Source organism: Dreissena polymorpha, chromosome 4 (genome assembly GCF_020536995.1).
Source record: "Dreissena polymorpha isolate Duluth1 chromosome 4, UMN_Dpol_1.0, whole genome shotgun sequence".
Lineage (NCBI taxonomy): Eukaryota > Metazoa > Mollusca > Bivalvia > Myida > Dreissenidae > Dreissena > Dreissena polymorpha.
Window position 1 is genome coordinate 85,311,303 of NC_068358.1, and position 22,734 is coordinate 85,334,036.

The window sequence follows — 22,734 nt, forward strand, 5'->3', positions numbered from 1 at the left end:
GTCTACCACTTAGACCACTCGGCCATCCCTCCGGCTACAATGGCGATGTATTTTATACTTAATAAAAGCATTCCTCGTAGTTTCACAAAATATAACGACAACAACAGAACTCTCCAAATTATTAATTCGTTTCGCGTTGCAACGCTTTATAATTGTCGGGTTTTTAAATCGTCAAAAGATGCATATGATGGCTATTTTAGAGCATGGTAAATGTTCAGTATTACTGTTTCCTCACAAATATCATAACTAAAACGAAAATTTGCGAATCTGAAACAACTTTTTTCAATTTTGTCAATTCACCCAAACGTGAAAAGGCCCCTTTCAGAGTAATTGTTAAAGATCAGCCGAACGAATCAATTTCTTGAAACAATAATGATCGTATTGCATCATGTGTTTGGCTCCACATTCCGCAGGTTTGATGCAGTTTCGATACGTCATATTAATTTGTTAATTATGGACTAGTAAATGAGAATTACTTTTCGGGTATGTGCAGGTCTGGTGCGTTGGGATTTTAAACAATTGATTGGCACGATAAACCGCTGCCGTTTGTCTCATTAACGACGATTGGGTGAAAATTCAATTATAATATTGTCTAGTTTAGCTTTATTCTTATCTACTACGCTGCGCACAATTTTTTTTTTTTGGGGGGGGGGGGGGGGCGAATATCGTGTTACAATTAATGCTTATATACAACAATTTATTATAATTAATGATTATATCAGTATACGTTGTATCAATACACAAAATGAATTGTTATTATCTTGTTGGTGTCCTATTGACAAGCGATATCTTTGTTCAGAAAGAATGATACCAAAAATAATTTGGGAAATAACACATTTTCACGTCATAATTTGTGGAAAAAAATCAAATTAATATGTAAAGTGTTTTTACGTACGAACAGCGTTCATTACAAGTGTTTTAGAATACTGAAGTTCACTATTAATTGCGTGTATTGCATGTATGTAACGCATAATATTTACTAGACCATATTATACCGAGATTCGCTGAATAGCTTTGAAGCAAAGTTTCCATCTAAAATATTTCCTAAATGCCATTTATCACTATGCAAACAAAAATCAAATTACATAGCTGCTTTGCATTGTTGTTCCTTATGTTTATTTCTTTTCATTTGCCAACTTTCTGCAAAATAAAAGACATTATAGTCAATGGATCCATAAATCATGCAAAATTTCACATATTTCAAACATACACGTCCATTTACCTGCATTGTATGCCATTACAAAACGGCATACCTTCAAATATTGTTTAAAGTATTTGCAAAAATGTAGGCCTCGGCGAGAAGTACACATTGTTTATAAAAAAGAAATAAAACGCTGGACGGCTTGTCAGCTTATGCAAGTGTTAAATCATATCGCACAAGTCTAATGATCTAATACAATGCAATAGCATACGTTGTTAAATAAGCGTTTTGTAAACTGACATGTATTGTTCTGGAAAAGATCTCGTTACTTATAGAACTACGATAACAAAAAGTGGACTAACTAGCAATGACCTTCTTTTTGCAGATCAAGGGTATTGTATTATGTATTTACATGGACGTGTCGATTTGTAAATAATTCATAGTACTCCCGGCGTATGGACCTGAAGTCCCCACAACCACTTTGGATTATATCAAATCGGTTGCTTGTATGCCGTATATACATGTATATGATGGAACAACATATACATGTATGTTACAACTTTAACATTCTTCGCTATTTAGTTATTCAAACCTTGCAGGTGTATATTACTAATGTTCTCTTTTATCTTCACTGGGTATAATGCATGAGTGGTACTATATGTTTAACGGACATTATTCGTACTTAGCTACATACACCTTTGATCCACTTCGTAATATATGTTACGAACTTTCGTTTAATACAGTAAAAGGTTTCACGATCACCAATTCCTTATGAATGGTTCAAACAAACAAAATGTTAGTTTTAGTATCGATTTCACATTACAGGTTGTATTGTTAAAGTTAAATTAAATATTTATTTCGAGTAATACAAATTTCGATGCCCAACAAAATGGTACAACTTTGAAATTGAAAACAAAATCAGAATACAATTTTTCAAAACTATATCCATTTTTTAAATATATTGGCGGTCGATATGCCCCTGTTAAGCGAGTATGCAACTATTTGTTTTGTAAGAACAGTCTTTGTGCATTTCAATGTTGCGAAACATCCATAAGTATATGCAGATACGTTCAGACTGAACATTTTTTGTTATGTAACAAATATATAAAACTGTATCGGCATAAACTTCTCGTTATTCCGATGTTGGTATAATATGTCGAAATTAACAGGATGACATTACATTAGTATATAATCAATTATTACGATAATTCTAAAGTATACTTGAAGATAAAACACTCAATTTTATTTTACAATTGCCTATGTTCGATATTGCCAATGTTTGTGGCACAAAGAAGTTTCGGGTATGTCAATAACGGTTAGTTTCGGTATTCAATAGTCTGGAACTGCTGTGATTGGAATTATGACAATTTGCTAATCAAATCAATGATAACTGATTTAAAAAGGTGCTGAAATAAATTCAAAAGATATGCAAAGATAAACATACATTATTTCAACAAGGTAAAACAAAAACTTTATTACCATTGCAAAAACCAATGAGGTACTGATAAACGAGTATATATAATTATACTGTTACTGATACCTTGAAACAAGTAACCCGAAATTAAGAGTTATCGTACCACTCGTCGCTCTAATTTGCAAAACACCAGTGGAAACAATGTATGTAATATAATATCTTAACCACGAGATATTTATGTGCAACTTTATCTGTATAGTTTAACAATAGATCGCGCCTTGTGTGATATTCGATTGCAAAAAACAACTATAGGCAAAGTACCAAAACAATATAAAAACTACGATGACAAGCGACAACGGCTCAAATGGGACAATAAATTTCTAAGGGTTTGGGTGGCGGATCAAAGTTAAAACACGTGTGAAATTTGCTAAGGATAATAATAAGTTTTGAAACGCTCTCGAGTCCAAGACCTGGTTAGCGCCAGTTCTTGTTGTCTTTTTGGTTTAAACACTATTTATTTAGTTCATTAAAAGTACATGTAAGCAATACAATACAAACATACATATTATTTTCGAACAATATACTAGGCAGGTAGAATTGCAGTATTGCTCAAAATAAAAGCTGTAAAATACAATTGAACAGAATTGAGAAGGAAGCTCGAGGCTAATACTATGTCTCTCTTCTGTCATTTAGAAGCGCTGCTGTAATGGTGTAAACAACCAAACGTATAACAACTATTTAAAGACATGTCAAAATTACGAACAATATAGTACAGTGAGAGGTAATTGTGTACCGTTTAGAAATGGAAAAATATTAGAATTTATAATACAAATAGTATAGCAGAGTAATGTAGATAGCATAAAAGCTAATAAGTTGAGAGAAAAGGGAAAGAAGTGAAAGAGTAGAGTTTCAGAATAAGAGAAGTTGCGGTAAGTGAAGAAGCAGTTGCGGGACGGGGCATCGTAAGCAGAATATGGTTTGTTCCTGAGATAGAGTTGGGTTAGAATCTATGGCTATCTCGGTTGAAAGACTGAACATGTTTGAATATTAATGAGTTTACTTTATATGATCCGTCTTTAACACCGAAAAGAAGTAGTTGCGAAGTTATGGGTTGGAAACTGGACAGATTGTCAAAAAGATTAACGCTTTTTTTCTGTGTAAATGGGGCAATTGAAGAAAAAGTGATGTGTATCTTCAATCGCACCACATTGACAATATGGACTTTGTACAATGTTTTTCGCGTACAAATGTTCATTTAAACTGCTACAATGCATTCGTAAACGCGCATGTAGAACATTAGACGTCCGCTCCCCATCGTAGTAATGCTGGGGAATTCTTTTTTTTCTTTACTAAGATTTGCTTTGAAAACATAGAGAGAAGGAGCTTTTCTTACCTATTCCGGTAGATTGTTCCATAAGTTTATAGTTGGTGGTAGGAAATATCGTGTAAAAAGTTGTGATTTGCCTTGAATGCTGCGAATATTGTTAGAATTACGAAGAGGATAAGCCGATCTTTCACCCACGCTAGAGGGGATCAGTGTGCACAAATATGGTGGTGATAGTGAATTATACATTTTATAGAAGTGGGTAAGTTTAAGTTTTGTTCTCCTATTTTTTAATGGTTCGAGAGCAGTTTCATTTTATAGCTTTTGCACAGATGCCAAACGTGTTCCCCCGCTGATTATCCTTGCTGCTTCCTGTTGAATCTGTTCAAGTTTATTTCATATTTTTTATTAATGGTATCCCAGACTATATCAGCGTATTCAAAAATTGGTCTAATAAATGTTGTGTATATCGATAGAAGGGACTTTCTATCGAGCGTAAACTTAAACGTTCGCATTAGATTGATTCTGTGCCATGCTTTCTTCTTGATTGATTCAATATGGTCGTTCCAGGAACATGTATCAGAAAAAGTTAAGCCTAGATGCTTGTGAGACGAAACCTCAGTGATTTGGCAGTCGTTGAGAAAAAGAGGGGGTCGGATTGGGCGGTTGATTTTTCTAGATATATCTAAGGATTCGGTTTTGGATGGATTGAAGGTAACCAACCACTTATCAGCACAGGAATGAATTTTTGCCAGATCAGAGTTAAGATGATTAGCCGCATTAACAGGGTTGTCGACGATAATATATAGCGTGTTGTCGTCTGTAAATAGGCGAATTGGACAGTGAATATCTCGTACAATGTCATTTATATATATAAGAAAGAGAATGGGCCCTTATATAGAACCTTGAGGGACACGAGCATTTATGGGTAATGGGTCAGATTGGCAGCCGGAGATTACAACACACTGGGTCCTCTCATGTAGGTAGTCTTTTTACCAAGATAGAAGATTGCCCGAGATAGCACTTAGTCGGAGCTTGTGAATAAGCCTTCATGCCATACTCGCAAAACGGCTCTAACCTCTTTACCTTCGTCAAGGGCTTTACAAAAGGAGTGATATACAGAGACTTATTGGTTGACAGTGGAATCTTTTGGAATGAAGCCTGATTGAAATGGGGTTATACATTCAATAGCCCTTAAATAGTTAAAATATATTTGTGGAGAATTCTCTCAAGACATTTACTTAAAACACTTAAAAGGGAGATCGGTCTATAATGTCAAACATCCTGACGATCAGACTTTTTGTGAAGTGCACAAACAATGCTTCTTTCCAGCTCCGTGGGACCTTACCATTACTGATAGAAAAATTGAAAAGATTTTGTAGTGGAGATGCAATCTCAGATGCAATTTGCTTTAGGACTTGACTATTTATTTGGTCTGGACCTGATGCCTTTCCCGTTTTCATAACTTTTATGGAATCCAAGATATCTTGACGGGAAATAATGAGATCTTCAAAGACGGGGCAATCTGGCTCTTGGGAATGTAGGTGATGCATATATGCGTACTGGGTGTAGTTTAAGTAGATTGAGATTGAAATAAGGAATTAAGAATATTCGCTTTATCAATGGGTGACCCAAATATGGTACCATTATGAATTAAGGAAGGCGACTCGTTATGTGAGGTGTTTTTATTTGTGATTTAAAAAAATTATTTTCCAGAAGTCGGATGATGAGTGTTGATTTTCACGTATTAGTTTAGCGAGATTATCAAAGTGAACTTTTGTCGCTGATCTGACAAGATTATTGTCCCCTACCGGCGAAACCGGAGGGGACTTATGGTTTTCACTCCGTCTGTCAGTCTGTCAGTCTTTCTGTCTGTCAGTCCGTCACACTTTTCTGGATCCTGCGATAACTTTAAAAGTTCTTAATATTTTTTCATGAAACTTGAAACATGGATAGATGGCAATATGGAGATTATGCACGTCATTTCATTTCGTTCCTACGTCAAAAATTCTGGTTGCTATGGCAACAAATATATATTTTTTTATTTTTGACTGACAATGGTGGAGTTTCACCGGTAGGGGATCATATTGCTTGGCAATCTCTTGTTAACAATATTACGTTGTTGGCGAAAGATGTGCCAGTGTCGGTCTAAATTTGTAGCCTTGTTTTTTTTGTATGCTCGTTTGCGGCGTCGATTTCCTTGCGAATATTATTATGTAGCCATGGAGGATCAGCTGTTCTTATTGTAACTATATTGTGTGGGATTATAGTTTCGCAGAAACAGATAAGTTGACGTGTGAAATTTGAGGTATATATGTTAATATAATTATCGCAGCAATTGTTCCAATCAAAGTTCTGCACAAGTTGTCTTTGATTAGTGTAGTCCCCATCTTTATATCGCCATATTTTACGCTTAAAATTAGACCCAGCTGTTCCATTAAGTTTATGACGCAGTAGACCGGACAATGAAATCGACGTTGCTGGTTAAGAAAAGATTCTCCAACGCCACATTTTAGCACTGTCAATGAAGATATTATCATAAAAAGGTCAATAACGGAATTCGAGGTTTCAGTAAAATGCGTAGGTTCTTTAATAATCTGTGTGAGATTATACTGTAAAAGAAGGGAGTCCATTTTAATCCTGCCCTGTGGTTTATTCATGTCGAGATTTAAACCACCTGTGATAACAATGTTCTCGATACCGGTGTCAACGGCTAGTGAAATCGAATTGTTTATGCATTCTAGTAGATAAGGACAGGAGTTTGGTGGTCTGTAGAAAGAGCCCAGATAAAAGACGCCTTCCCTTGATACGTGATTCAACCCATTGACATTCTAGATCGTCAATTTGTAGGTCATGTCGCTCAATGACAAAGAGATCAGATTTTATGTATACTAGAATACCTCCATGGGGATCGTTTCTTCTATCACGTCTGAACGGCTTATGATAAGATGGGAAAAGTAAGTCGGCAGTGTCAACTGTTGAGCTGAGCCAAGTTTCAGTAAAGACAATAATATCAAAATTGTTAAGATCAGCATACATAATATCTTTCTTGGTGAGGAAGCTCTGAACGTTGTAATGAACAATTTTTAGATTATGTGCAAATGCATTAGTTATTGAAGATGAGAAAGATGTACCCAAAGATAAGGAGGACATATCAAGGGAGCTGTAGGGTCCAGGATTTTGATGGACATCGCCTCCTCTAAGAAGAAGAATTGCCAGCCAGCAAACTAACTCGAACATATTCATTTGTTGAAGCCCTTTACTTTTCATAGTAAGAGAGTGGAACAAACCTATCCTCAGCCTGTACATTCCTTTGTCAGTGTACATCATGTAATGCCCGAGTGCAAGAAATAATTGGATGAGAAAAAGCTACCGTGCGCCCGGCCCGCAAGAAGTGGAAGATTGAGTGGAGGAATATTGAGAAGAGAAGAATAACATAAAGAAACAAAACGATTGGTTATGTTGATGTTTTAAAGAAATGTTAAAACCTCATTTGATAAATTTATATTTTGGGCTGTCTAAATGATACAAAAAGTGAAAATTATATTCGATGATCGCGTAGTAACATAATAGTACAATAATCTACGCAACATGGGTTTAGTAGTCAAACCGAAAATTGGCAAGCTTTTTACTAAGCTTGTAGTATATGCTTATCCGGCGTGTTAACGGGATTGTGTGTGTTTGTAGAATGTGCATGATTACCGCAAGCTGAAAGAATAAGAAGAAGAATGGTTTCTTTTTCGAAGATCTTTGTCGGAAATCTAAAGAACGCCCCGACCGTGGAGTTCATGCCGTGAACACATTCAATAAGTGGGATTTTCGTATTTGACAGATTCATGCGGATTCATGCGCTTTTACATTCGTTTTCTTTTACACCATTTAGGCATTGGATATCGCTGAATAATTTAACATTATGGAATAGTCGAAATAAATCAAAAACATGCCAGCAAATATACGATGGAGCTTATTTGATTTATGTTTTTGGTGCCATATGGACCTAGATTAAAAATATATACTCTGTAAAGGCTTTACCTATCAATAATGGTCACAGTTACTTAGATGAGTCTCATTTATGGGAAGATCTGTGCAAAAACATAACTGTTGTGGCCATATTTACATATGTGTTGCCTTTATTGATTGCTATATTTAAAGTTTGGGCATATTTTTATATGAGTAACCGACACGAATAACAATAGATCGATATATCTTATTGGAGGGAAATGTTTTGCACAAGTGTCATTACGCTTGCATAACATTGTTTGTGTGGGTTGTCCTATGGTAATATAAACATTTATATTTTGTAAGGAACGTATCAGGAAAACTGTATAAGATTAAAGGGTTTAAATACTACAAAAGGGCAAGACTGCTGCTATCATATTTTTATAATGTGGTAAATGTTATGTAAATTGTTTGTCCAGTTCATATCTTTTAAACTATGCGCAATATTAACTTAAAAGTTCATAGGTATAGAGATCCCATTGACGTGAAGTGCACTTCACAAGAAACCATTACTCCTTTCTTCATTATTTCACACTTATTGCACTATATTGATTTTCATGATAACAGTTTTGCAAGGTCATACCTTGAACCTTAGAAGAAATAACAATATGAACGTCTAAAGTAAGAAAGTCAATTCTTGTACACTCGAACCGTAATTGTTGAACCCAAAAATGAATTGTTATTGCCCTATGTTGATTTCATACTTAATAAGTTTAGTTGGATTTTACGCTAGCTGACACATACACGATTTCATACTTAATTTTAAAAGGGTTTTACGCTTGCTGACACGTACACGTAATGCTCCACACTTTTTCCCTGTAAATCAAATAAATAAAACCGCTTTTAAACAAAAAGAGCAAATTCCTCTGAAAAATGTTGCATGTAGGGTGTATTTGAGGCACAAACATGAGAAGTTAAATGTATTATTAATACCAATTATTAGTGTGCAATGCGATTTATGAGTGAACATATTGTATGTTTATCATTTGTTTTTATCCCATTTGTAAGTTAGTTTCAATATAGAAAACTTTAGAAATTCGTGTGTTTGCTTTCAGTCATTTGTTGAAATCTGCGCTTTGTTATGTGTACTTAATATAAAAAATGTAATCATAGATACACACATTTTCTCCTTGTTTAAAGGAAATATTAGTAAATTAAAATTACAAACAAGATCATTTTTTCGTGAATCAGAACGTATAATATATATCCTATGTCAAAATAAAAATGGTATGCCAACATAAAACATGTACATCTTTTGGAGTTTTATTAACAAATAATGAACGCATTTAACAAAATATTTATGGAATAATATCTGGGAACTGAAAATGTAAACTTTGGCGTAATACTCAATTTAATATTCCTTTACACAAGTGTGATGAGTGTGTGCAGGCATTTTAAAGTTGTTAATACCAAACTTACAAAGATATTTTATTACTTGTACAACTCCCATAAAATTAAATTAAATGAATTATTGCCGATACGTTTAGGTGAAACTCGGAACAAGTAAAGATGTATTCATTTCAGCATAGGTAAATACTGATACATTCTTAGTTGATAGGAACCAAATTGTTACAGTTTGATTTATATCAACGAAGCCAATGAAGCAGCGATATGTATCAGGGCGTTGAATAACCAAACAAGCACACATAAGGAGGTCATTTTTAAAACAAAATCCTCCAGTCTCTCCAATATCTCTAAAAGAGCGTGTATCGGTTCGGTGAATTTATAAAACGGCATTTAAGAACAACGTTTGAACTGGAAGTTCATTCTAACATTTATTTAGTCTTCTTTCTCAGTTTTAGTTTCTGCCAACAATCTTTCATCGCGATCAGCGTTCTGATTTCTTTTTCCCCCATTTTTGTGTAACCCAAGAGACATTTGGGTACGTTTTGATAAAAGCTATATACGGGAAGGGAACACATAAGAAAATAATGATTTAAACAATGAATTTCAGGACGTTTTATTTGTGAACTTCGGTTTGTGTTTTTATTTACAAATTAACTTATCATTTGTTAATATCCATTTGATGGTATGGAACAAAATGTTGATCGTACGTATAAATATGAATAGGATTATACGTCATTATTATCAGTTTTCTTACTTTAATGCTCAGTTATGTCCGTAATGCCATATATTGTGGCTGCCCAAATGTTGAAACTTTCGTATTGTTTAAGGACTAATAAAACATTAACAATACTGGTGACGCTTGATTTTTATCTAATTTGTGTAATTGCAAAATATCGTTCTAGCAAACTTCGAAAACATATCAAATTCTATGTGTAATAAAAACCTAACTTAAACTTCCTTTCTGATAAAACTCATGTGCGATACACTGTCTTATGGATACGTTAAATGTATGTTCTGTGATCTCCATGTATCAAAATATTTTTGCTATTAATAGAGTTTACAGAACTGTGTCGTATATGCAATAGTAAGACGAAATTGCGAAATTAATATCACTATCACGTGGTATCGACATATGCTCAGTCGAGATCGTGAAGTCACGATACAAGATCGCTGTAGTAATATCCTGACTTAGTATCGTTGAGTCACTATTTCTAATCGTATTTTCATAATATCTTAATATAATTCCGTGAAGGTGCATTGCAATATCGCGTTTCCGCATCAAGTGCATTGTTGGTGATCTAGTCAAAGAACGATCGTGCAAAATCATGTTGCGAGCATGCGATATTATGAAGCAAGGTGTTAGAATACGATGCAAAGGTGTGGATATACGATGCAAGATTGCGAGATCATGATGCGACATTGCGATAATACGTTGCGAGTTAGCAATACTTATAGCTTTATCTCGAATCGTGTTCTTGCATATTCGAGAATAAAAATCACGAAAACCTGTTGCGAAGACAAGAGATAGTACTATTGCAATCTCGCGTCATAATCGCACGGTCTCGCATCCTGATCTCGTTTACTCGCATGGTATTTTGATGCGTCTTTTCTCGTTCTCGCGTTCTCGCGTTCTCGCTCTTGTTATCCAGAGGTCAACAATGCGGAACATTTACTGGCCCTAACGGGACACCGTCTGTTTACATGTTTTCGAGACACACTGTGTTGTTTTGATTTTTGGAATTTGACCATGTGTCACAAATAGCGTACCACGTTTATCCATAAGAATTCTCGCAAACTAGCGTGAAGGAATTTTAGATTGCTTTCATCAAAGTGTGGTTTGAAAGGAAACCTTGCTGCAACCATCGGACAATCAAATAACACACATACTTTTTAAATCCCGTGCCCATGCATGTAAAATTGACCGCCATGTTGCAAATATGTACCACGCAAAAATAAATGTTACATTTAAACGGTAATGGAGGATGATACAGAAATATCAGGGACGTCACTCTCAATCTTGAATGGTTTATTGCAGTAATTTAGGTTATATAAATGTGTTACACGTATATTTCCACATTAAAGAGAAAATGCTTTGCAAATGCTTTTTTGTTATGCCAATTTTGAATGATATTTATCCGTTACTGAACCAATGCTTTTGACATTGTCTTGGGTATTATATTGTTTACGCATGTTTTAAAATTATACGTACGTCTGTTTTTGTATACATGACAATTCTTTTCTGAAATCGACAAATTACCAAACTGTGAATAAGTCCGTTCAGCAGAACATGCTTGGGGTGCACAAATATATCCACAAAGAAGGAAACACTGAAGTATAATTTCCGGAATACATATTAATTTATTATTAGTTTGTATAGTCTCACCAGCATAATTGCATACAGTCACAGATAGACAAATACATTAAAACATCAAACACAATCATTGCTGCCACTCAATTTTGAGCTTCAAGAGACTAGTTAATCCTTAAATCACAGAAATATAAATTATTTAAAACTTATTGAAAGGGGGGCTAACTCGGAAACTCATATTGTATCCTTTGTAAATAAGCACTTCCAAGTTATCCTCCTTTCTCTTAAGTTCTAGCAGCACATAAAGCATACTAATAACAACATTATATATCAACAAAAATATTTACACATACAACCTAGATTGTTTTTGCTAATCTGATAGTTAAATACTGCAATAAAATGTCTATAATAAAACACTGAATTGGAAAAGAGGTGCAAGTGCACACTGAAACCAGAAACGTAGATAAGAGAGATAGGCAGCTCGCCAAATATCGGCAAACTCTCGCACGTCTATCTACGTCTCTGATTTAATTGATGCAGATTTTGGCATGTTTTGAAGTTCATCATTAAATGCGTTATAATAATAAATGTAAACACTGGATCTTAAAAGCTCCAGTAAAAAATCAAGAATAAAATTTAAAAAAAAGAAAAAAAGTAACCCTCATCAGGGCTCGAACCACTGACCCCTGGAGTCCTTGAGTATAATGTCCACCACTTAGACCACTCGGCCGTCCTTCCTGATACAATGACATGTATTTTTATACTTTATATAAGCAATCCTCGACGTTTCACAAAATATAACGACAACAGCAGAACTTCCCAAATTATTCATTCGTTTCGCGTTGCAACGCTTTATTATTTTTATGTTTTTTAATCGTCAAACGATGCATACAAATTATAATGGCTATTTTAGAGCATGGTAAATGTTCAGTATTACTGTGAAAATAACGTAGTGACGTCACCATCTATGTATAGAATTGCAATTTAAGGATACGTAAATCATGTGAATTTGTATTCCTTTAATAAGTATTTATATGTCGGGAAAATCGTCATCCGCATGCTTCGTTCGAGTCCTTATAAATCATGTGACCACTGAAGTTGAAGCGGAGTTAGACACCAGACACAAAACTTTGATTGCTTACCACCTCAGGCACTTAGCATTTGTTATTATCCCCCTCCCCCCAGCTGCTACCCCCTCCCAAAACTCTCAAAATTGTCCATTTGTTATACAAAATTACAAGACAAAAAGTTAGACGATTTTTTAGATTATATATGAGTATACAACATATTTGTTATTTATATATATATGAGTATAAAAAAATAAAATATGACTATTGTTTTTGCCTTGTTATTTTGTATAACAAAGGGGCAACTTTGAGAGTTTTGTGAGGGGCGGGGGGGGGTAGCAGATTTGGGGAGGGAGGTAGTAACTAATGCCGAGTGCCTGTGCTTACCACATTTAAAATCTATTGGCCTAGTTGTTTCAAAAAAAGGATTGTTTGAAATTCATTTGGATATTTATTATGATAATATTTGTCGGTCGCGCTCTGGAAAATACGGGGCTTAATTTAAGTGCGTCAGAAACTTCAGATTAGCAAGTGCATACCCTACAAGCTAATCAGGGACGATACTCTCCCCGTTTGTTGAATGTTTCGTTGAAAGGAAGTCTCGTCCTCACGAAAATCCAGTCTAGGTGGAAAAGTGTCGATCCTGATAAGCGAACTGCAGAGGCTAATCTGGGACGACACTAAACGCACTTGCATTTAGCTCCGTTTTACAATAGCGCGGCTTATTTATTATGTTTATATTTTGCAAGTTTTGGCTATTTGAAGATTGGTGAATCAGAATCCTGTTTGACACACGGACATTGTAATTAAATCTATAGAATTGTTAAGAGTTTTTTATCGATTGCAATCTAATCATCATCATCCACTATGCATAAGCGGTATAATATATCCGTGTGGCTATACATTGAACGGATTTCGACTATTTGATTTCAATATATATTTAATTGTGCATCCTGTTTTATATTTAATTCAACTTGACACAACTTAATCGGTTAATAAGAAGGCGGACACAATATTTCACCATCCGAGTCTTAATAGTTTTAAAGTGGACATACTTTTTGATATCACCCAAAAGAGTATGTATTTAGCGATAATTGTCCTGATAAACCAAGCGGTTGATCTAAGGCGGAAGCACTGCTCAACAGTATACTATTTCGAACACAATATTTGTCTTCCATTTACATGCGTTCAATCGGTCAAGAAGTCGATTTAAATAATCTTCACGGCCAAATGATACGCTTTAATAAAAAAATCAATGTTAATTATCGTTTCAGGACGTTATTATAATATTTATGAAACGTTATGTGTCAGTCGCCGTTATGTAATTCCCACTGTGATATTTTGTTGCAAACAATTGTAAATGGTATAACGAAATTATTTGGGGAAACCTGACAAATTTAACAGCAACACTATTTAAATCCCGTATCGTTTCTGCGTTTTCAATTTTCTTCGATGGTGTCGGAATATGTCGCTTGCGTTTAAAGACCGCGTCGTTGACAATTTGACAAACATGAATAGTATTAAAGCATCCCTTGTGAGTACGTCCTCAAAACAGCTACCTATGCTCAGCGGGTTGACTAAGCATGAATAGTATCAAAGCATCCCTTGTGAGAACGTCATAAAAACAGCTACCTATGCTCAGCGGGTTGACTAATCTTTCCAATCTTCAAATAAAATAATAATATCATTATCCCCCGTCATAGGCGGAGGGATATTGTTTTGGCATTGTCCGTCCGTCCGTCCGTCCGACCATCCGGCACTTTTGTGTCCGGAGCCATATCTTGGAAGTGATTTGGCGGATTTCATTGAAACTTGGCATAAGTATATATATGGATAAGAGGATGATGAAATCAAAATGACATTGTACGACATCTGTTAATAAGGGAGTTATGGCCCTTTACATCTTGAAAAAAAAATGTTTTTTAATATAAGCTTAGAGCTTTATCTTCATCAACACATTTGCCAGAGCCATGAAACTTGCCATTAATCACCTGTGGGTGCTTCACATTCAACACCCATAATCCTTGGGGCTTAGGTCAAGGTCACACATTGAGGTCAAAGGTAACAAATTTGATGAATTATTCATTATTTAGTCATTCCTTTACTATGCATAAAGGGATTCTGTAAGAGTTGTCCACAAATGTTCTCCATTATCTAGCTTAGTGTCAAATATAAGATCCAGGTTGCTAGGGTCATGGTCAAAGTCACACACAAAGGTCAAAATCACACATTTTGATTAAATATGCCTTATATGGTATGGATTCTATCATACTAAAATGCATTCTCAAAATTTCCTAATTGTTCTCAATTATCAGGCACAACCCTTCACTTATACCTTTTCTTTTAGTTATACATCCATCCATAAACAAAATTTATTTTGCGGTGGATATCAATTCAACGAATTTGCTTGTTGTGGTTTAATTTTCTCTAGTTTTGTTTTCAATGTTTACTGAAATCAATTTATAACATGATCGTGTATTATTCAAATTGCTGTTATTGTCACTCAATTTGAATATAAACAAGCTAATATTAATCTTAGATCTGTATGGATTAAATTGCAATAGGTATCATACGGGCAGTAAATGTTGCGAGAAGTTGGAAATGCAAGTATGCCAGAATGTACACAACACAAACTTCATGAAGGATGCCAGGATGTTTGTTTGCTTGGATGGTCTCCACCCCGTACAGCCGGGGATTACTTCGGCTTCCTAACACATAGTCCAAAGCCCACTCTCACCCCCCCCCCCCCCCCCACACACACACATACACACACACTCCCGTGTTTTCGTTATTCTGGTTAACCAACCGTCGCTTAAATTAACTTATATGTACTCAACACCAGCAGTATTCATCATATACATGTACGACCAAATATGTTGACTTGTCGGGCGGCAAAATAGTATATTTATTCTATAAACGTGCAGTTGTAGAATGACATGCTTTTGATCCAGCCTTTGTGAAATCTTTCATGTTTACAAATAAATAAGTATTGTATCGTTCGCCATAGGCAGTTGTTTTGAATGAATTTGTCTACCTTTCATTGAACGTAGATGAAATAGAGGAAAACGTATGTAAGTATATTTACAGCGCTTAACAATACGAAACGCTCGAATTGTGTACTTATAATAATACATTTTAAGCGTCAACAGCTTGAATGCTTCTAATTATTCAGTTTTACGTGTTCTACATGGTTAACAGCGTTTATAAACAAATTAGAACATAAAGAAGTAGAATATAGACTTACATCTCTCCAAACACGAAGTTATTGGCGGATACCTTGCACAAGTTATTTCCGATGCACATTTTATTAACACAATAGAGAAAAAGATAACTACAATATACATTAATTAGCTCTTACAAATGCATCAGGGGCAAAAGTTTAAAAGCATGAGTATTCTACCACCAGATATGTATGCATAAAGAGGTACGGGTCTCTAAATCGATGCTTCTGATCGAGACCTCGCACAAGTTCTGTCCGTTGCACATGTTTTATTAACATAATAGAACAAAGATAATTATATATACAATAATAAGCTAATTAAACGCTATCGGGAGTAAATGTTCAAAAGCATGTGTATTGGACCTCCAGATATTTAAAGATACCCACGCATGGGTCGTCAAATACACTGTTGGTGGCTGGGACCTTGCGCATGTCCTTCCGTTTCACAAGTTTTATTAACTTAAGAGGACAAAGATAAGTACAATACAATAAAGTAGCCCATTAAAATTTAATAGTAGAAAACGTTTAAAAGCATGCGTATTGGACCTCCAGATATTTGAAGATACCAATGCATGGGTCTCCAAACACGCGGTTGGTGGCTGGGACATTGCACAAGGTCTTGCCGTTGCACATTCTCCGGACAATGCTGGTGGAGGTTGCGGACCTGCAGTATACTCTGTAGTTCGGTGTCCACTTTGAATCGCAGATAATTTTCCCCCTCGTGCGACCATAATTCGCCGTACCAACATAAATCCTCTGATAGAAGGGGCAAGACAAGTAGAGGGACGAATTCTCGCATACGATCACACTCCCGAGTGCTGCAATGTACACAAAATACATAGATACAGAACACAAACGCTTTACACTATGCTATTGTGTGAGAACTGGTATGCACACAATAATTGTGTTCGAGTTTTGTTGTATTATTTTAGTAATTGAATAAAATAAGATAAATAAATATTTGCTTTTCACCGTCATAAAGCATCAACTTTCATTATTATTGAACATTATAATGAAAATTGTTTTAATTGTAGTTGAGTGAAAAATATTAAAATAAAAATTCCAACAAATATGGTTGTTTAATAAAAAACACACCAAAGAAATAAAAAAAACTCAAGAACAACCATGCATGTACTGTCTTAAATTCATTAAATTTAAAAATCATATGTTTTTGACAAAAAGCGTTATCAAAGTAATCAAATATCGAACATGATACAATCAAAACAACTTACCAACTTGCGACAAACAAGCGAGACTCAGTAGTACAGCAGTAAAGTACAGAGTCATCGTGAGGCTGAAGTTTGTTCCTTCCGAAACAGCGCGGATAATGTGATATTTGTTAATGATACGCCGACATTTATTTACAGTTGGCAACTGTGAATAAGCGTAACTGTTGTTTGAACGAATGATATCTTGCTAAAAAACAATGGGATGTGGCTATGTAAAGCAAACATAAACTTATGTATGTGTTTCGTGTGTAACTGCGGTAAATAAAGTTTTGATTGATAACTGTAGGCGCTATGTGACCAATCAGAAAGATTTATTCATCACATTAACGTCATTGTTGATAAACACGATCGCCGACTTGTAAGATGTTTACGGATTAATAGGCATTCGAAACGTAATATTCAATTGTGCTGTAGTATCCCGACCGGTTGGCTGCTGTGGCAGTTTGTTCCCCTTTTCGACATCGGCAACTAGTTCGGAAATGGTTGTGCCGTTGTTGAAGACACACTTTTAATGTCTAATGTCTAAGGTGTATATATATTCCATTAATGTCTAATGATGCACACGTAGAAAGCATTTAAACTTGAAGTAGATCGTTTTATTCGACAACAACACCTGTTATGTTCATTCGAAAATTAACCTATGTCAATGTCATTTTCGTATAAAATAATATATCAGTTCAAATGATTATAGGATTATACATATCAGTGTCCTATATACAATGTTAAAATTAATACCGATTCTGATAATGGATACTTCCAAGATTCAAATTATTTAATTTAAAGTGACAAAACACATCATTTGTCTAATGTTACTTACAGCAGAATTTATGGATATGTAACGTGTATATTATCATGAATTGTATACTACTCACCATGCTGTTATAAACATAGGAAAATGACCACAATTCCCGTTTTAGCCTTTACGGCTATTGAAGTCTTTGCTAAAACTAAAAAATGATTCGTATGCATCTTATTATCATAATTTATGCTGATATAAAATGGCTGACGTCTTTTTTCAATATCCAAAGATAATCTAAATAAATAAAAGGTAAATAAATAAAATATTTTAACACTTGATTTAGCTTAACATAATATATGTATAGTAATTCTGGTGTCATTCTGAAAAGTGTCCCTTTTTGAAGTTATAGGGGAACAATACATAAAATAGATTTTCTTTTAAACGACATTCTCAAACATATTCATTAAGTTTTCTTTTTATAAATCAAATATAATATTATAGAATGAGAAATTTGATTTAGTTATCCTACGAAGAAATGATAAAGCACATCCCTTTAACCGACTGCGCTGAAATGCTTCCTAAAGAACCCTTTCCAACCTATGTATGCACTAAATGCTCACAAGTGTAACGTCCAAATGCAAATATAAACTGGGATAAATAAGCAGGTCCAATAAAGCTAGTATAACTTTATGTTTTTACATCGCAGAACCAATAACAAATTTGCCGGACGTTTTCATACACTATTGCTTCAGTCTTTCCGCTATTTGTCTTTAGTACCAAATAATAACAGTAACGATATAATCAGCGTAAATATATAAAGGCAGCTTAGTAATGTCCAATTTAACCATGAATTTCAGAGTTGAAAAAATAAAATATCCAACAAAGAACATTGAGGGTTGTTTTTATCCAGAAGGGAGAAAACTCTCAATGAAGTTTTACACGCCACTTGACAGAGTTATATGGAAGTTAAATTAAAACTCAAAAAGGTGTATATATTCATATTTTATTTATCTATGTTTGAGTAAGATGCAATTCATCAAAACTGTCAAAAAATACTTCTTACGGATTCAATCGCAGTATATTATTTCTACAGAGTGTTTATACTTAGTTATTGTAATATAGATATTCAGTCTGTCAAAAAGTTTCTGTCTGGAACCCGATTTGATTTTGTGTTAATTTATAATTAATGTTTGAACATTTTGTTAGTCTTTTAAAAATATGGGAGTATATTGTGCTGTTTATTATAAGTTTTTTGTCACTCCATGTTTTGACTTAAACCATGAACTTGATAACACGGTTGATATATGATAGAATTTATTATTTGATACATGTGCATCTTATTATCATAATTTGTACTGATATAATATGGCTGACGACTTTTTTTCAATATCCCTAGATAATTTAAATTTATAATAGGTATATAATTACTATATGTTAAACACTTTATTTACCTAATTATAAGATATGTATAATAATTCTGGTGCCATTCTGAAATGTTTCCCGTTTTATAGTTATAGAGTTTTAGGGTAACAATACATAAAACAGATTTTCGTTTAAACGACATTCTAAAACATTTTCATTAAGTTTTCTGTAATAAAATCAAATATAATATTACAGAATGAGAAATTTTATTTAGGTATCATACGAAGAAATGATATAATACATCGCTTTAACCGACTGCGTGCTAATGCTTTATAAAGAACCCTTTTCAACCAATGAATGCACAAAATGCTCACAAAAACAAAAATGATGGTAATAAATCATTTATCCCCTATGATCCGATAATAAATGAACTGATTAGCAATAACATTCGAGTACAGAATAAAAGGCGGCACTAATGTTACCTAAAATACTTGGCATTACATTATATAAATAGTCTAAAGGTCTATATACCTTAAACAAACAATAATCTGGTTACAAATATTAAATGTAAACTTGGTTTCAAAAGGCTAATAATTTGTACCACTAGGTGTAAATAAATATTTGTTAATACACGTTCAGAAACAGACGGTATTTTTAAGGTAATTGATGATGATGATAAAGAATATGGGAAGTATGAATATACATACGCAATTGGGTATTTACACCCTGTAGTACTAATTCTTCCTGGCATACATCACGATCATCTGTAGCGTTTTCTATATGATGATAGATTATGAAATCTTGTTAATACGAACGTATTAAGCTTATACTTGTACTTAAATCCTTAATCCTAATGTGTTTTATATTGACCGTTATAAAGCGGTGACCCCAGTATGATTTATCTTTGTTGAACTTTTATATGTTGTGTTTAGTTCAATTGTGAAGGTTCTCATTTAAGTGGTTATTGCTCGGCTAAGTGTGAGGTTCGGCTGGCATTTATTTCGTCTTAAAGGGACTTGTTTACAGTTTAGAAAAATAACGATTACAACATTGTAACAGATTAAAACGAAATTTATTCACGATTCTTAAACAAACGAAATAACACTGTTGACTGAAACAATTTAACTTTTTCAGTAAACTTTGGATAATCATCATTTAAATATATGTAAACAAATAAAGGGTTTTTATCGTTTTTCCTTGACAATTTAGAAAATACGTTTACTACTAATTAACAATAACCATTCGCAAAGAGTAAGTAAAGCATGCGTGGTGGATTTGTAGCGCATTGTGTTTTTTTTTAAGCTCGTGGAAGGCAATTTATTGTTTTCTATTGTTTTTCTTGCGTTCCAAAATAAAATAGATTTGTTATAAAAAAAATTGAAAGAGATTTTTCAAAAATACGAAAGACCCTTTAAACCACTATTTGTAAACTGACCGTTGCATTTACGACCCAGCTATACGCATTATTGTATGTTTAATGTCTAAATGTATATGTATCGTCTTGTATTGTATAGGTATTTGGCCATTTGCTTTACATAAAAGACAATATAGACTTTATATATGTTTACATATTCCTTTGAATACACGGTCTAGATAAACATAGGCGCGTAGGCGCACAATTCCATTTCAATCCTTCAATGCATTGTTAACAGACAACATCGAAAACAATAGTCCCTTACCGGGCTTATGTTTTCGGAATATGAATAGGGTCTCCATAAGTTTCATCAACCAAGTTTAAATGCTTGATAGTTTTTACAGGGTCCGAATTTCATGTTTCATTTTGCATGTGACCATATCGAGCACGATTTTGTTATGCATAAAAAGTGAAATAACAAACGCATGGCCCGCATGTTTCTGCATACATAATCACAGATTCATTAGCATATTAGAAGTAGTATTAGAGTTTTCGAAATATTACAATTTTAGTTTTCATTTATTTCTTTAACCATAGCTTTCACAAACATTCGTTTAACGTCAAAAGCTTAAATAATACAAATCTTCCATACGTGACACTCTATCATATACTGAGTTTTATCAACCTTGCTTAAGTACTTTGAATTTTCGCCGGAAAAAATATTTAGCTTTGCACTTATTTCTGTACCCGAAGCAACCAATTTTTTTTTAACAGAAAACTAAAAAAACGTGCATATTTCCTGTATGGGAAAGCTATCTATCTACCGTATTTCATCAATCTAATAGTATCTGTCGAACTTTTGAGTTATCGCGGGCACATAATTGTTCGGAGAGTTTTCAATTATTTCTATAACAACATTTTTGTCGGATGGAAAATAAAACAGCTGAAGTGAATATTTGCAAAATATCTTTCTGTCAACATACCGAGGTCCCTCAATCTAGTTTTTTGAGTTATCGCGGTATTAAAAATTTTCATATCATTGTCAGTTACTTCAGTAATCATAGCAACCTTTTTTCGGTTGAAAGAAATGCAAATTTCAATATGATCTTATTTTCACATACCGAGTTTCATCAACCTATCTTAGGCAATTTTAGGATATTTCAAGACTTTTCGGACAGTTTTTACTTCTTTAATTATGTATGTATAGCAAACAGTGAGATAAACTCAATTTAAGATCTATTTGAGTCGTCGCACGATCCCAGTTCGGACAGAAAGACATACAGAGGGACGGATCAGCGGCAAACATTTAGTCCCATCCGGTGACACCGTAAGGGGTCTATGAAAGGATGAGTACAGAATAATGAGGGCCTCCTTGCATGAAAATGACTGACCACTGACCTGGGATGTTATTTTAATTCAAGGCGGTCAGAATTAAAGTGCTAAACACAACGCATGAAACTTTCATTGAAAGTTCGTGTTGACGAAATATTGAAAGTGCCGTCTTCACATTTATCGGTGTTCATTTACTAATCAAGTGATATCAATACATTTCGGAAAAAATACAGAAACACAATCTTTATGTTTTCTATATTGAACAGCGCGCGACTATTACATCATTTTTTATATGCTATGCTACAATTTTTCGGATATCAACAATAATACATTATTACTATTGCAGCTTATATTCACACTACATTTAGGAAACATTCTTTTGATGTTTATATGTGAACAACCACATTTGTTTTATTTTTATGCAAATTAGGATCATTGAAAATATTTGATATTGAGCAAACGTCTCAAATTATCTGCGCTTACAAGCCAATATCAATACCAGAACCCACAGGAAATAGTAGCCGCAAGTTCTGGGCATTTTACTTTTTTATCGGTCCGCTCAAATAATTTTTTGAAATTAACATTACTACTGGACATTATGCTTTTATAAACATTTAGTGGAAGTAAACTGACGTAAGTTATATTTGCTTTTAAAATTTTAACTCAAATGGTTTGAAAGACTGACGATTCGACATATTAATGAACGGACTGACAGACTGACCCACGGGCAATGTTAATCTAATATAGTCATCTTCTTCTCCACCTACTAGTATTGAGGGTATGTTATTAAATAAATATATACATCTGTTTATTATTTATTTTTACATTTCGAATACATTATTAAGATATTAAAAGTATTACTTTATTATCACAGATAATTAGGATTCTGGATTTTAAT

The 22,734-nt window shown here is 34.0% G+C and overlaps 2 protein-coding genes across 2 annotated transcripts in view; both read right to left on the bottom strand.

Annotated features, from left to right (window-relative positions):
- Window positions 1–22,734, bottom strand: part of LOC127878118 (heat shock 70 kDa protein 12A-like) — a 71,870-nt gene that overhangs the window by 24,702 nt on the left and 24,434 nt on the right. The window lies entirely within an intron of this gene.
- LOC127878122 (L-rhamnose-binding lectin ELEL-1-like) lies at window positions 15,853–17,264 on the bottom strand. Its single transcript, XM_052424545.1, has 2 exons — window positions 17,053–17,264; window positions 15,853–16,638 (listed from the first exon to the last, which is right to left on the bottom strand). Exons 1-2 carry the CDS (start codon window positions 17,105–17,107, stop codon window positions 16,346–16,348), a joined length of 348 nt encoding a protein of 115 aa, XP_052280505.1. The 5' UTR covers window positions 17,108–17,264; the 3' UTR covers window positions 15,853–16,345.

Excerpts from the sequence above, each read along its gene's own strand:
- LOC127878122 (XM_052424545.1), bottom strand. The coding sequence starts at position 17,107 with ATGACTCTGTACTTTACTGCTGTACTACTGAGTCTCGCTTGTTTGTCG. Across the intron at positions 16,639-17,052 it reads CGCTTGTTTGTCGCAAGTTG|CACTCGGGAGTGTGATCGTA; the intron begins GTAAGTTGTTTT and ends TGTACATTGCAG.